The 15,710-nt window shown below is 42.5% G+C and overlaps 2 protein-coding genes across 2 annotated transcripts; both read right to left on the bottom strand.

Moving 5' to 3' along the window:
- Positions 1–442: 442 nt before the first annotated feature.
- On the bottom strand, positions 443–2,373 carry LOC109644664 (ras-related protein Rab-9A-like). The gene has a single exon (XM_069520650.1). The coding sequence runs from the start codon at positions 2,371–2,373 to the stop codon at positions 1,768–1,770; it is 606 nt and encodes a 201-aa protein (XP_069376751.1). The 3' UTR covers positions 443–1,767.
- A 5,302-nt stretch (positions 2,374–7,675) lies between these two features.
- On the bottom strand, positions 7,676–9,148 carry LOC109644663 (transcription elongation factor A N-terminal and central domain-containing protein). The gene is made up of 2 exons (XM_020110095.2): positions 8,895–9,148; positions 7,676–8,760 (listed from the first exon to the last, which is right to left on the bottom strand). Exon 2 carries the CDS (start codon positions 8,753–8,755, stop codon positions 7,802–7,804), a length of 954 nt encoding a protein of 317 aa, XP_019965654.2. The 5' UTR covers positions 8,756–8,760; positions 8,895–9,148; the 3' UTR covers positions 7,676–7,801.
- Between the last annotated feature and the right edge of the window lie 6,562 nt (positions 9,149–15,710).

Raw genomic sequence — 15,710 nt, 5'->3', positions numbered from 1 at the left:
TTCTTGAGTTCGGGTCATTGAGGTGATTTAGAATTTTTTTCCACAACTTAGAATGTCAAATCAACTTCTAATGTATTTGAAAGGAATATTTATTACCCTGCAGTAACTGGATAAAAGACCCCCCCTCCAAAATACTTGAAAAAAATCTACACTCTATACATGCCTGTTTTTTTTTAATAAAGATTTCTGCCCTGATTCTTCAGAGAATTCACAAAAAAATGTGGAAAAACAAGACTCACACAATGTTAAAGTGAAAAAAGATTCCTGGATCCACACCAAAAATGTTGTGATTCTCTCTTGACCCATATTTCATCCTCCCACCAAGTTTCATGCCAATCCGTTAGGTAGTTTTTGCGCAATCCTGCTACAACTAAGATAAAGAAAGAAATGCAGATGAAAAAACTTCACTTGGTGGAAGTAAAAATACCCATAAAACCCAAGATGACCTCTGAAAATTGTTTTTTATATTCAAATCCAAAACTCAAAAGATATTCAATTATTAGAGTGTAAGAAGAAGAAAAACAGCAGTTTCTTACATTTCTAATGCTGGAACCATAATTCATGTAACCCATAAAACTAATTTTACCACAACAATAAAGAAATTATAGATTTTCTAATGACCTGTAGTAAACAAAAGCCCTCACGTAGCAGGTATCTGATAAGTGAGCTACTGAGTGCTGCTTTGACAAAATAAACCACATCTCACAAAACCTCAGTAGAAACAGCGTCTGTGACTGTGGAGGTCTGATGAGAAATCAGGATGTGGTTCAATCATTACATTTGTGAAACTACTGAACAACCACAGCTGCACTCACAACCACAGAACCACAGAGTTCATTTAAAGGAAAGCAACTTGATGAAGAGTGAGTGTGCAGAACTTTAAATCCGCATTAAACCTCTGGAATTTGAAGTGGAGATATTATCTTAACCAGTGTGACTATTCCATTTTTGATAAATAGGACGAAGAGGAAATAAAAAAAACCACATCATGCATTTTTGACCTTAGTTCCATTCTTGGCCACAGACCGGGAGTCATGTGCCTGAAAGGAATGATACAGACCAAACAGGCCACAGTGTCTCAGTAACTTCAGGTTCAACACTTCACTTTTTACAGAGAGCAGAAGTGTAGTGATTATAATATTTGTTTCCCTGTTTAGGAGAATATCAAACATCATTAAAGCAACAATTGTATTATGAAAACAATCTCTGCTGGTGCACCGTTCACCCAACAACCAAATACAAATTGATCATGTGATTAAAAACAGAAAATCTGTTCTATTAAGATAATTAACACAGATTTAAATGCAAACAGTAACGATAGAATATTTAAAAACTTTTCAGTGCCAAACATAATTTAATTGTCTTGTACTGGTAGTTTGCATAAGAAAATAATTGCAGTTTTTGTCTTTGGCTACTAGCTTTTTGGTGTTATGTGGCAAGTACAGCACATATATAGTCATGGCGTGAAAACTGAGGTTTGTTACTAACCACAAATAAATCTACGAAAATCTGCAAAGATATATTAGAGCTTTTATTTCATTTGATGATCTTGATTGCTTTTATAAATTATATTTTCAGTCCCTTGATGGTAAAAAGGAAATGCAGAAAATTGGCACAGAATTTTGTCCGTTCTTATCAATTTGTCTTAAAAAGGCTGAAGTGAGAACATCACAAACTGCTCAGAAGCAGCTGAGCAAACACCAGTTCCTCTTTTTGTCAAACCACAAACCAGAGAAGCATCACATGAGCTGGGTCATTTCTCTCGGCTCAGCAGCAGGTGGAGTTCGGGCGAGTCTTTCTCTGTAAGTCCACCGTGTTGGTGTGGATGAGGTCATCAGCTCTGTCATCCAACGCCAGAATACCACGTATCGCCTCCTCGAAGGCCGACGCCACGTTTGTAGAATCCTTGGCGCTTGTTTCAAAGTACGGGTGTCCGCCATTCTCGCTGCACCACTGCCTCGCGTCTTCCCCTGACACCTGCCGCTCTAGGACATCCAGTTTATTGCCCAGAATCACAAAGGGAAAGTTGTCAGGGTCCTTTACATCAGCGTAATAAGTGAACTCCTTCTTCCAGTTGGCCAGGTTGCAGAAGCTCTGTCGGTCGTCGATGCTGAAGGTGAGCAGGCAGCAGTCGGAGCCGCGGTAGAAAGGTGTTCGGAGGCTGCGGAAGCGCTCCTGACCCGCCGTGTCCCAGATCTGCAGCGTGATGTGGTGCCCGTCCACCTCCAGATCCTTGTTGAGGAACTCCACGCCGATGGTGTGGAAGAGGTGCGAGTCAAACTTGTTGGTGACGTAGCGGTTCATGAGGGATGACTTTCCGACGCCACCGTCACCCAGAAGGATCACCTTCAGGAAAGTTGACTTTGACGTCATGGTCGCGGTCGGACCAGTTTTAGTCTGCGTGAAGGTTTGTGGATGCCAACAACGGAGGAAGGGGTTTCACCTGGGGAGCAGGAAAACTCTGAACACAAAAGAGCAAAACAACGTCAGTTAAGAACATTCAAGCTCAACAAACACGTAATCTAACCGACAGAACTTTGAGTTCCTTGACAGTATGAAACATAAACTGTAAATGAAGACGGACAAATAACTAATGAAATGGACTATTGAACAAATGTCTGCGTGGTAAGAACTACCTGAAATGACAAAAAAGCATCTTTGAGAATATGACGACTACTTTGGTCTGTCTCCCAACCACTAACATGGAGGAAGCAGGGTCTACTAACTACACTGCAGCCAGCCACCAGGTGGCGAGTGAGACGCTTTGGCTGCACTTTTGGAGATTCTTTACGATTTATGGTGTAAAAAGCATCAGTAAGGGGGATATGAAAAGTGTTTACTGTAGTGCCATCTTGTGGAGAAAACCAGAATTAAGCCATTGCAACACCAACAGATTAACCACAGAATGAATCAGAAAATTGAAAATCAATTAAACTGTAACCTAAACCTGTACTAAATATAACTAAATCAATTCAATGGTAATTAACTGACTATATTTAGCTTTTGAACATTTGTTTAAATTAAACAAGCTGCATGAATACATCACTTCAAGCAATGATTCATTATAAAAAGCTGTTTTACAGAATCAATAATGAAAATACATGTATGAGCTATTTAATAAGAAGACCTGATCAACATCAGAATAAAAGAAAGTGCCTCTTCACCACACACTTCCTGTGGGTCAGTAGCACAGACAGCTAACATGTTTCCTCACATGAGAACTGGAGATCAGACTAAAGTCAGTTAATCATATTAAACAGCCACTGCCCCCTAATTACACTACGCAATAAATTAACTTCCTACACAGCGCAACGTGCCATGCATGAAATGATATGTGGAGAACAGCACATCACATGGACACTGATCACAGGACCCGTGAGTCATCAGCAACAGAAACAAGATTCCTCACCGTTATATCCACACGTGGCTCATTCTGTCAGACAATCTGTGAAGAGACAGAGAGAAAGTATTAAAGTTTGCTCCCACTCACAGGCTCAGCTTCCAAAAAGTGACTAATGAGGATTTATGTGTGAATTTAATCCTGTGACACGAACTGAAACTCGCTGCTATCATTCCTTCCACCTCCGTCCCACAATAAATCTCTGAGAAGTAGGTGGGGAATCTTAGAGAGAGCAGGTTTAAATGAGGAGGAGGAGCTTTAGCACGAGAACAGGATCAGCTCCTCCACCACAGTTAAGATAAAATGATGGAGCACCCGTCCATCACCTCTGTCATGCTATCAGTCTCAGATACACTGGGACCAGTCAGAGACAGAAAGTTAAGCAAAAGCTGTTCACGGACGGGACATGGACCAAACTAAAAAGTGCACGTCGAATACAATTTTCTTGAAGATGTTTTCAGTCTTTTGCGGTGGCTCTTATATCACTGATGTTTGTTCACTTTTCTGATAAATTTGGTTTTATTTAGTTAATTGATGCCATAAAATCCGATTGAAACGTCATGATTGACAGCTGAGACTCACTCGTGACTGGTTGAGTGTGTGTATCGACGGGACCTGGTTGCCGTGGCTTCATCCCTACATCGCTACTTTACAGATTCTCGCAAAATGATACTGTTTGTAAACTCGTCGTCCATCTTAAACAGTCTACGATAAACAGAAAAAGCTTGAAAATGGCGACTGTTACTCACACATCATAACATATCCAAACAAGTAATATCAAAGAAGGTTTGTTTTGACAATTAACAAGGAAATGAATTAATCAATTAACGGTTTCAATCATTTTTAAAGCACAAATACTACAACATAGTATAAAATATGCTGGTTCTAGCTTTTAAAATATCGGTTGAATCAAACCACCAGTTTAGATTATTAGTATTTGAATTTTAAGCTGTTGAGTAAAAGACAGATGTAAAGAACGTTACACATAAAGTTTTCATATTTGAACCCAGATTTCATCACTTCCTCTCTCAACTATTTGTACAATTTACACAACAGGAGGTTTGGTACAGTCTGCAGCCAATTAGGCCTAAACTGAGCAAACCTGCAGCTTGTTAGAAGACGTTAGGTTTAAGTGAAGAGTTAAACTGTGCTGTGGACTAAAGGGAATATATATAAATCTAGAAAGTAGATACATGTCCACTTTGTCCTGGTAAACACAGACTGTGGTGCTGCCACTTTTTCACTTTAACATTTAAAAGAGAAAATCTAAAAAGCTGTGTTGAAGCAGGGGAGGACACACACACACACACACACACACACAGTCACACTCTCTGGAGTCATATGCTTCATTCAGCAGAGGAGGAGGAGGCTTCTTACAACTCATCACATGATTACACTCAAACCTAAAATGAAGAATACAGTAACTGTGTTTTTATTTTCTAAATGAAGGGGATGATTGCAGGTGACTCAGATTGAGTGTGAGCCACATTTACAGCCACAGCTACAATAATACAACTACAAGTGAAAGCTGAGTTTTACTGCTGTTTACTTCCTCATAAAGACAGATGGACACTTTGACTAAACACCAGATCCTAATGGCTGTGTTGTTTGTGGCAGAAATCCTTCATTTTCTGAGATCCATTTCAGGACGAGCAGCCAAACCATTTTAACAAGTTAAGTTTGAGGAACGAGCAGGAGGGAACATGATTGCGGAAATACATCACAATAGAAAAATTGTTTGTCTGAAAAGTAGCACGCAATGTCACTCACATGCTCCAGCAGTGGATCTTGTGGGTATCAAACCTTGTGCGTAATGGCATGCGTAAAGACACGACGCGGAAAGGAGCTTGTCCGATAACGGGCACGCCAACAGTTGCACACTAACTACGCATTTCCCCCACTGAGAATGAAAGCTTCAGCTTCTTAAAGAACCAACCTGTGAGCACGGTGGAGCCTCCTCTTCCATGCCGGGTGCAGCTGTCAGCCGGTGACGCGGAGCTCCGGTGGTGGCCCCCGCTGCTCTGTGGCCCCGCACAGCCACTGGTGACGCTCATATGACCCGGGAGTGTGACGCCTCCTCTCATCATGCGCTCTTCTGGATGTGTCCGCAATGTATTGTACTTTTTTCATGCGTTTAGAAAAAGAAAATAGACGATTTGTCCTTTATTCTGCCGCATGAGAGGTAACGTAGTAAATTTAGTTTAATTTAAATTAGGATCAGTGGGTTAAAGCAGTGGCTCTCAACCTGGGGGGTGTGGCCTTCAAATGAGTCCCTATAAGGGGTCACCAGATGAATTCAGAAAATGTTTATGATTTTATAACAAAGTGAACAAAGAATATTTATAAGCTTAACAAAGTATTTAATCTGCCCGAACACCCAAACATGTCTCCAGTTCCCACACCAAGTGTCCTCGGGCAAGACGCTATAAACCGACATGTGCCAGCAGCAGTATAAGTGAATAATAAAAGAGCTGTGGATGTGCATTTACATTTAGAAATGAATTTGTTAAACACAGTTGTTAATGGTGGGTGACAAAATCTCACGTTTACATATGAAAATCCTGGAGAGTGACAATTCTTAGATTGTGGAACTCAAGCTGTTACATCTTTATAATCATGAAAGGTAAAGAGTCAGAACAAAAGATAGTGAGTCATCACAACTGTAGGTGATTTCCTTCTAAAGTTAAGGAGATTGAGTTGGTAAGTTGTCTTGAAATTTTGAGTTGTCCCAACCTTTTCACTTTTGCAGCCCAGAAGCAACAAGGACAAAAAAATATGTTTGCTTTTAGGGGGGGGGGGTACAATTCTTTCACTGCTTTAAAAATAAAACCTAAAATGAAATACTCGGGCCACAACTTGTGACAAATAATGGTTTATATTTAAAACCTCTCACCATGTGTCAAACTGCATACAAATCCCATTTCAAAAAGAACTACCTGAGTCATTAACAGCTCCATCTTCTTACCTACATCTATATTCTGCTTTCTTACTGTGTGAGGTGGAGAAAGGTGGAAATAGCAACACTGCGTTGATCTGACAGACCGCTGTGACCGAAAGGGTGAAATCCTTCGCACAACACTACAACCAAAAGAAAGATAGGGAGGATCTGAGAGGAGACGCAACACAGAGAAATGCCACAACACTGCAGATACCACACACACACACACACACATTCCTACTGTATCTCAGTGAAGAGGGGGCTGCAGCGTCCATATCTGAAAACAAGCAACTAACCATGAGAGAGGGGGGATTTTCATTAGGGCACGTATGGTTTGTCATTTAAAACAAAGTGAGATTGTGGGAAAAAGTCAAAAACTTCCTCTTTGATTGAGGAAAGACATTTTCTGAAACTCCTGGGCCTCGACCGCACAGGCCCCTCGCCGTGATGTCACTGTGACGTGTCAGCGAGTCACGGCGCCACGTCGACTGACTCCACACACACAGCGGGACCATGGGTATCCAACCCCCAAGGCCGAGGCTCAGAGGGGCAGATTACTGACTCACATGCTCGCCGTTCTCTAAGGTCACATGTCTCATCCTCACAATCCAGTTTGCTCCAAATGAATAGGATATTGTCGGCGGAAGAATTTACCCAGCATTCATAGCCAGAGTGGCTTACAGATCAGTGCAACTGGATACTTTTTTTATACAGATCAATAAAGGCTTGCATTAGCAAAGGCGAAAGGTTAATGTCAGTGGTTGTTTCTAAGAAAAACATGAAGAAGCCAGGAAATGTAAATAAGAGACACGCTGACGGGCAATTAGAGCGAGTGGAGGATACAGGAAATGATTCAGCGGGAAGAAGAAGAAGAAGAAGATGATGAGCTGTCTTGTGAAAAGTTGTGGTTTCAATCTGCTGCTGCAATAAACAGTGACTTGGCTTTTCTGCCTCCAGCCAAAGATTTTTCCATGATTTCTCAGAGAATAATTTGTAGAGCTTGATGAAACAAACCAGGCATATTTAGTGTTTATGAGTGTTTGCAATTTGTTGCAGATCTAAATAATGTAAATGTGCTTTCATAACCAGACTGTTGGGCTTTGGCGGAGGTACATTCTCCATTCTAGTTGCTGAACCGTAACCACCAACGTTTTCAACTCTTTTCAAATTGTTGTGAAAGTTGATTAAAGCGAAGCAGAAATCGTTCACGTGTCATGACAACAGGAAAACACATTCAAATGAAAGTGGATTGTGAAAGAGAAAGAGCTGAAACAGTTGAAGGCGACTGAATATTTTGGTGTTTTGAAAAACAAACAATATAAACTCAGACACTTTCATGCACTAGATCCAGAGTTTTATTAAGATCTGCAGCAATTTGCACATAAATATGAATAATTCTACCAACAAACAACCAGAGATGAAAACGTAACCTCCTTGGCGGATCTAAACATCGTCACTTGGATTTAGAGACAGACCCAGCCACTGTGGTACCACTGCTGCCCGCAGGCACTGCAGGTCACAAAAGTCATCGCATCCTCGTCAGGGCCGGCGCTCCTCACCCACGTAGGCAGGAACAGGGCACCCCTGGACACCTGCGTCACTCTACAGTCCGACCCCCCGCACCTTTTGCAGCGAATCTTCTGCGTCTGCGTCCCCTCTATCCCCTGAGGAAGCTGCCTCTCGCTCACACCCCGAGACGAGTACTCCTCCCTGAGCTGCCGCAGCTCCTCGCTCGCCATCTCCTTCACCGACATGCGGGCGAAGGCCTCTGGCGTCAGGGAGCCGCTCAGGAGGCCCCGGCGTAGGTGGCCATTTTTAGGATTCCTCAGGTTGGCTACCTTGCTCCTCACGCAGGTTTTGTATTTGACCTGACTGGGTTTGTGGAGCTCGTGGACGTGCCGCTCGATGTCTCGGGCCAGCCGTGCGGCCACGTCCTGATCGGGGGGTTCGGGCTGGAGGGCGGCGAGGAGCAGCTGAGCACATTTGGCTCTCACAGATGAGGACACAGAGGAAGTGGGAGTCTGGAGGTCGTCTTTTCCAACTGTGAATGATGCTTCTTGCTCTGCAGCAACATTCACACTCCCTCCGCTATCACCTGCCTGTGCTGAACCACAGGGGGAATCCTCCTCCTGCTTGGACTCCCCTCCATCCCCCTCGCTCTCCCCTCTGCATTTCACTTTGCTGTATTGCCTCTTCCACTTGGACAACAAGCCCCGGACTTTCTTCCTCACGCCGTCGTGGGAACAGGTTTTCAGCAGCCTATAGAGAACCCTGACGATGTCCGTCATCTCCAGCTGCTCGGCTGTGACCTGCGACTTATCGAGGTCACCGAGGAGGGTCCAGATGTTCCCGTAGCTTCTCTCCGAGGTGAGTTTCTCTAGCTGCAGCGCACAGTGGACTATTTCTTTGGCATCCATGGACTCTGGAGAGAATAAATAGTTAAGTTCATGAATGCAAAAGATAAAGATGCTTAACCTTTGAGAAAATGCAGATGCAACAACAATTTACTTCATTATGCAGTTTGCTATTGAAACTGATTCGTTTCTGTTTGTTTACCTGAACTTCCTCATGGTTTTTCTGCTTCTTCACACAAGCAGGAATCCACAAAAACACGTCCGCATGGGAGCAGCCATGTTGAATTGTGTCATGTCTTCAAAACAGGGACATTGCCCGCCTTGGCCTCTAGATGGTGCTGCAGCCTCAGGGAACCAGAGCCGTGGTGTGACCATAAAGGGTTGGATGAGTTTCTAGCTCTGGAACTGACTGTACCTGAAGCTGATAAACAGATAATGCTTCCTTTTAAATTACATTTCTGTTTTTATTGATGTTATTTTGACGTTAATTCTAAGGGATGGAGTGAAAATTCCAAACATGAGCATCAATTAAAGGAGAATCATCTCAAATCTTATTGCTGATCATTCTTGTGCGTTGGAATGTGTTAAATCTGTGGGAATACGTTCCTGTGATTTGTCTAACATGTATTGGAGGATCACAACTCTTATCTTTACAATAAACCTAAATTAATTACTATGCCAAAGAACAGGAGGAGCTGAGGGTGTGACTCATAGTCCAGAGATTTAAGTTCAGTAAAGACAAAAGAAAACATTCTTCATTTCCGTGTGGTCATTTCGGGCTGAACTATGGAGTCGTATGTTTGCCGTCTGCAAGCAGCAGCATGCATTCGTCTTCGTATATAAACAGCCCAGCAGCCACGAGGCATGAAAGTGGATGGTATCTCACAGTAGCCTGAGACAAGCCCCTCAGACTGTTGTGCAATTGTTGTACAGTTGTGTAACTTCAAGAAAAGTTATTGTGCATCAGGACCAATACAGTGGACAGACGAGTTTGCAGGTAGCTGTTATTGTGTCTCTCTGAGTTGATGTAATAATGAAAGAAATCTTAGATTTTATCAAATAATTCCAGCATATTAAGACAACTGATATCTATGAGACGACTGTCAGGTCTACTCTGACGAAAACAATATGTCACCATGGATACAACATCATTGATTAAATTATTTCTACCACCACTAAGTAAAACAAGAAAAGCGTAAAGAATTTAAGGTGGTATGAACAATAAAGCTTATTCAAAACACTCAGTTTTCACAGAGCTCTTTAGTCCCTAGCAGACGTTTTAATAACAGTGAATGTTGTGACACAGCGAATCATCTACCACAGCTTTCTGGATTTTAGACATTCCAGCTTCGTCAAAGGTCAGCACCAACAGGTCGGCTCAAACTATTCACACAGATTTGATTCATTTCCGCAGCAAAAATCATCGATTTTTGGGCTTTAAAACCATCATTTGTCAGATTTTTTAAAACACATCTGCTGGGTTAAAGCAAAACAAAAACCTGCCGCCTTAATAATTTCACGTTAAGAGAAATCACATCTTCATCCAAAACACATAAACATCTGTCAGGATGTTTTGGATGCTTGTGCCAGCAGTCGTGAACACAGACAATGAGACATCCGGTTTGTTATCTGTACAAACGTCCCTTTGGAAACACTCAACTGAAAACCTGGCTGAGTTTATTTCCTGAAATTACACATAAACTGAACCAGAGTCAGTCAGATCCAGTAAAGTACAACCCTGTCAAATGATATATCATCATTCAGTCAGATTCGTCCATGTAATATAGACGAGCAGGGTGTCATTATATAACTGACACTATGACATCACCCTCTTAGACATATATTAAACATTTGCTTTCAGGATTCATGCAGCCGGGGCCAACAGCGGTGGAGGCCCTGAGGTGAAACTGATGCACTGTCTCCTCATGTAATGGCTTCTGGCTCTTAAGTCTTCAAGCAGCAGCTCTTAAAACCCCAAATGGAAATTTAAGCTTCTATAGGAGACGTTTGAAGCAGCGTCTAACTTTTCTTCCTGAACACAAGCCTGAGAGAGTTTTTCTGCCGGCTACGTGCACAGGAAGATGTTTGTTTTTCTGCCACTGAGGTTGAAGTTAAGTGGATTGAACCTGTGAACTTTCAGTCACAAGAGGGTTTCACACCTCAGGCTGTGTGTTGCCTCTGCAGTGTGTGTATATGTGTGTTTGTGTGCGTGCCTAGATGGGTGGGGCCCAGCTGAGCCTTCAGGGAACATATGCAACAGACAAAACAGAAAATAAAAGACCCTCTTCCACCAGTCAGCAGCCGACACACCGTAAGACCCCTGCCATTTGTCTCTGCAGCCACACATGACTGGAATTCCCGAAAACACTCACAAGGCTCCTTGGCTCTTATCAAATAATGGAATGGAATTTTACCAGCACACCACAGCTGTGGTGCATGCTCGCCAATAGGTGGCGCTCCCTGCACTGCAGCTGAGCTCAATGGAGCTCTGTGAGGAAGGAGTCCTGCTGTATCACATCCTGCTTTTGTTTGTCTCCGCCTCTTGTGCAGACCACGCCATGCTTGATGGCATGTACACATTACCGTTCACACACACACATGCACGCACACAGACACAGACACACACACACACACAGAGCCCCGCCCTGAGCTTGAGGAGGTGAGAGGCCTTCTTGTTAAACTGATCAGTTTCTTCATGGGCAGACATTCATGACAACATGGTCAGTCCCCCCCCAACACGCACTGCATGAATGTGTGTGTGCCCGAGACACAACACCACTGAATGAAAAGGTATTCAAAATGAGTTCTAGTCTGTGATTCGGTCAATATTCCAGCGTGAACATGTTTTTCACTTGAGTTGCATCAGGTAGGTTTTCATCAGCAATGGTGGTGAAGACAACAACTCCCATGATCCCATGCTGCTTCACGTCATCAAACAAGGGTCTTTTGTTACTGATTTGATTGAGTGGCTGCTATTGTACTTCTAACTCTATCTCACATAGAGCAAAGTTTAAAAGAATATATAATCACGTTATAATCTAACATTTGTTAACTTCAGATTTGCAAAGTGACAGTTTCACTTTATTGTGAAAGTTATAATTACTATTATTTGAAGAATATATTACGAATAACATGATTTTAAATACTTTGCTTTTTTATATAGTTAATGAAAAAGGACGTTGTCACAGTGGGATTTTATTGCACATTTACAACCCAGTAATTTTTCTAAATGGATTTTTATTCCACGATGACATCGACAGATCTATTGTCTGTTCGCTTTGTTCCCTTAAACACACTGGAGATCACAGAGCTGTGGTTTTGATGCTGTGAGAGCAAAATCATCCTCTATTTTGTGTCTGTGACTAATGCTCTTGACAGTGTGTGTGTGTGTGTGTGTGTGTGTGTGTGTGTGTGTGTGTGAGAGAGAGAGAGAGATGGGGGAAGTGGGGTGTTGCTTGGCTGCCCCCCCCCCCCCCCCCACTAACCCACTCATGACCTTGAGGGTGATCCCAGCTGACTGGGGTGGACTGAATGTCTTCTCTGTGTGTCTCTGTTTTACTGAAGCTCTTGTGTTTCTCCAGTTTCTATTTTGGACTTAAAGACTTTGGACTGAAGTGTCACAGTCTCTGGTTATTTGGTTTTTACTTGCAGCTGTGTGCTCGTGCAGAAAATGAGGCAACCACAGCGTGACTGTTTTTGTGTCAGCTCCGGCTGATCATAATATTGTTCTTTCCTGATTAAACTCTTGTCAGAACCTTATAAAGAAGTACATCGTGAATCAGCTTCAGACAGAATCACAAGATACAGTTTTAGTGTCATTGTGGGAAACTACAGTTCATGTTGTTGTAAGTATCAACGTTAATCCATTAAAACAAAGGCAGTGACCTGAAATATTAAAGTAAAAGTATTGATTTTAATAATAATCCTCACACACATGACTTCTCTCCTCTGTGCTTATGACCATATGTTCCCTCTGAGCGCACCAGCAGTTATCCACATTGATTCGTCGCATTTGTTTTCCCATGAACCCCTCCTCTCCCTCCCCCACACACACACTCGGCCTCATGGGAAATCCTCCAACAGTGGGACTCTGGGTCACAAATAAACCACATCCTCCCACGTTGGTCGCAGTTGTGCAGCATCTATACTGGGCTGAAGGTTTCCAGTGGGATCACAATGGAGGAGGCGAGGCTCAAAGTGCAAACTGGTGCAAACTGGTGCACAGGTGTGTGTGTGTGTGTGTGTGTGTGTGGTGGTGGTGGTGGGGGGGCGTTCAGTTTGGTTCAGCTGTGTGTGGGTTAAACTTAATGTGGCACCAAATGAGTGTTTCCGTCCTAACAAGTAGTATCAGCGAGCTCTCGGCCAAGTAAAGGAATAGTGTTGTGAAAAGTTTATAAAAGTTTAAATGCTGAACTCAGAGTTAATCAACAAAATGTTATATATATCACCTTTAAATAAATGAATAAAATATTCTTACTCGTCTCTGTCAACTTTAAACCATATATGTCTAATCCACTGAGCTATGGTGGGTCAATCACAGCACTGGTGGCATCCACAGTTATTGTTGTGTAACAGAGGACGTGTGAAGTCTCATAGACCTTTCCTTGTTGCTGTGTGTGTGTGTGTGTGTGTGTTTGTGTGTGTGCACGCGGTTAAATATCTACCTGCATGACGCACTTTAAACAGCATATGAAAGATAAGAGCTGAAAGTGCTATCGGTGATAAATGTGTGTAATTTGGAGTTGTGACATAAAATAAGTTCTTGCTTTTGCTGCTGATTAAACACAAGAAAGTTTCTTCACATGAGAAAATTAATCATTTAATTAGCGTTTTTTCAGTTTTGGTGTGACAGTTCAGACAAAGAACGTGTCTCCTCTTTGTGCAATGCGTCTATCAAAGCTACGTACAAAGGTTGGGAAATACAGAGGCAGCATGTACTGTACATTTTTAGCCAGCATCCTCCTCCCTTTTCTTCTCTTCCACTTCCCTGGTCATTTCCATTAAGTGGCTGAGTCTGGATTCCACATATCCCACAGCAGTGTTTGCCAACAGGACACATACTCCCATACTCCTCTCACCGTTCATTCCTCCTTTCTACCCTGTCCTTTGCTTTTTTTTCCTCCTTCTCCTCAATTTCCTGCTCTTCAATTTCCTGGCCTCTCGTTCGCCTCCTCCACGTCACTGCTCCCCCGTCTCGCCCCCCGCTACAGATTTACCAAACACATTCCTCCCCACCCACGGCCTTCACTTCTCCTATTGGCGCCTGTCCTCCAGTTCGGCGAGGTTGGAGAATCAGACTGTGTATGAAAAGTGGATCTGAAGACAGAAAAAAGTGTGAAAGCAACAGTGGGATGAGACGTGTTTACAGACTGTGATTGGACGCATATGGCAATCTACACACACACAGACAAACACACACACACAGTGTCATTTGAACAAGAATAATAACACTTTACATTCACTTCCATTTGCTTTACAGTAGCTTTTCAAAGAGGAAATAACACAATTGAGTTCATAAGTATAGAAACACTCACTTGCTCATTTCATTTTCATTTTAGCTGCGACAGCCAAAATTGTCCAACACAGATTTAATACTTCTACTTGCTGTTCCACTACATTTTAACATGGCACAGATAAGGACAATGTCTTTACAGCTGCTGACTCAATAGACAAATTCAATAAACCATGATCTCGTAAATACCACTTGAGGCCACAATTGCTGCCAACAAGCAGAAGTCACGTAGCCTCTGCTTTCAGGACTCAAAGGTAGCTTTTCTCAGGTTCAGCAACTTTTATGCGGTTATCTTACCAGTAAGGAGGAAAAAATTATAATTTAAACATAACGTAGTCAAATCAAACTAAAATAAAGGAGTTGAGGGTTAAAGTGCACAGGTCAAACAAACTGTTCAAACATGCTCAGTGTGAACAAACGCCCCAAAAATCATCTCTCGTCCAACATCACACCCGGTCTGTGACATATTTGACCTCTGAACTGCGGATCATGTGCAATCTGTGGTGCGATACAGAAGAGGGAGAATCCACCGAATCTTGTCTGCTGCTAAAAACTCTAACTCTAACTCTAACAACTCTAAGTGGGCACATCAGAAGGTCATGCTCTTTTCATTCTGCTAAGCTTTGAACCTTTGTTGCACTGCTGAGCTGAGGTAAACCACCGTGTCTCACTTCCTTCTCAGGCAGCATGTAGTGCTTGTTTTGAGGGGAACTTAAGAGGAAGTTACACTAAACAGGAAGATGGTGAGCAGTCTCATGTTGAGCCTCAATAGCTTATTTTACTTGAGTTGAATGGAAACAGCTGCGGGGCTGAAAATGATACAACTTGAAAAAATGAAAATTGTATGTTTGGAGAATTCTCTTCACTCTTCCTCAGAAGACGACATAAAAAGTAATGTGCACTGAAAACAAATGAGAAAACTTCATCAGATGAGTGACTTTTTAAAGTTTAAAGACAAGACATTTGTCTGAAAATACCAAAAGACCGGAGACTGCTGGGTTAATTGTGCGTAGTCTGATACTAACAGTTGTTGAAACACAGCAGCTGCGGTCAGGAGTAGAAAAGGGCAAATGTTTTCTCCACATAGGGCAAGAGTTCACAATGTCGCCCTGGCTGCCCCAACAGGATTACACAACAGTGAACATGTGAAAGAAAGAATTAGGGGAAAGATAGAGAAAGAAGTGGAGAGGAGGAGGGAGAGAAACCAGATGATGTCATATGTTTCATAGTAAGAGAAGTACGTGAAGTCTGAGCTTTTTCTTCTCGTCAGGGCGAAATGCCGAGGCGCTGAGCAGCAGACACCCACAGGCCTCAAATTTCAGCAGATGTGGCAAACTTTCCTTATTTGGCTTCACATGGAAGAAAAAAGGAAGGAAGTTGCAGAGGCCAAAATTCCTCCTCAGGTTTTTTATCAAACCAAGACTGATGTGGAGCAGATACAGTACAAACTATGAGAATAGGTGAAGATTATCAAGTCAGCTGAAGTCTTTAAACAAATCAAGTTTC

This window comes from Paralichthys olivaceus, chromosome 24 (assembly GCF_024713975.1).
Source record: "Paralichthys olivaceus isolate ysfri-2021 chromosome 24, ASM2471397v2, whole genome shotgun sequence".
NCBI classification, from domain to species: domain Eukaryota; kingdom Metazoa; phylum Chordata; class Actinopteri; order Pleuronectiformes; family Paralichthyidae; genus Paralichthys; species Paralichthys olivaceus.
Note: the sequence above shows the minus strand (reverse complement) of the source record. Positions and strands in the feature narration are given on the sequence as shown.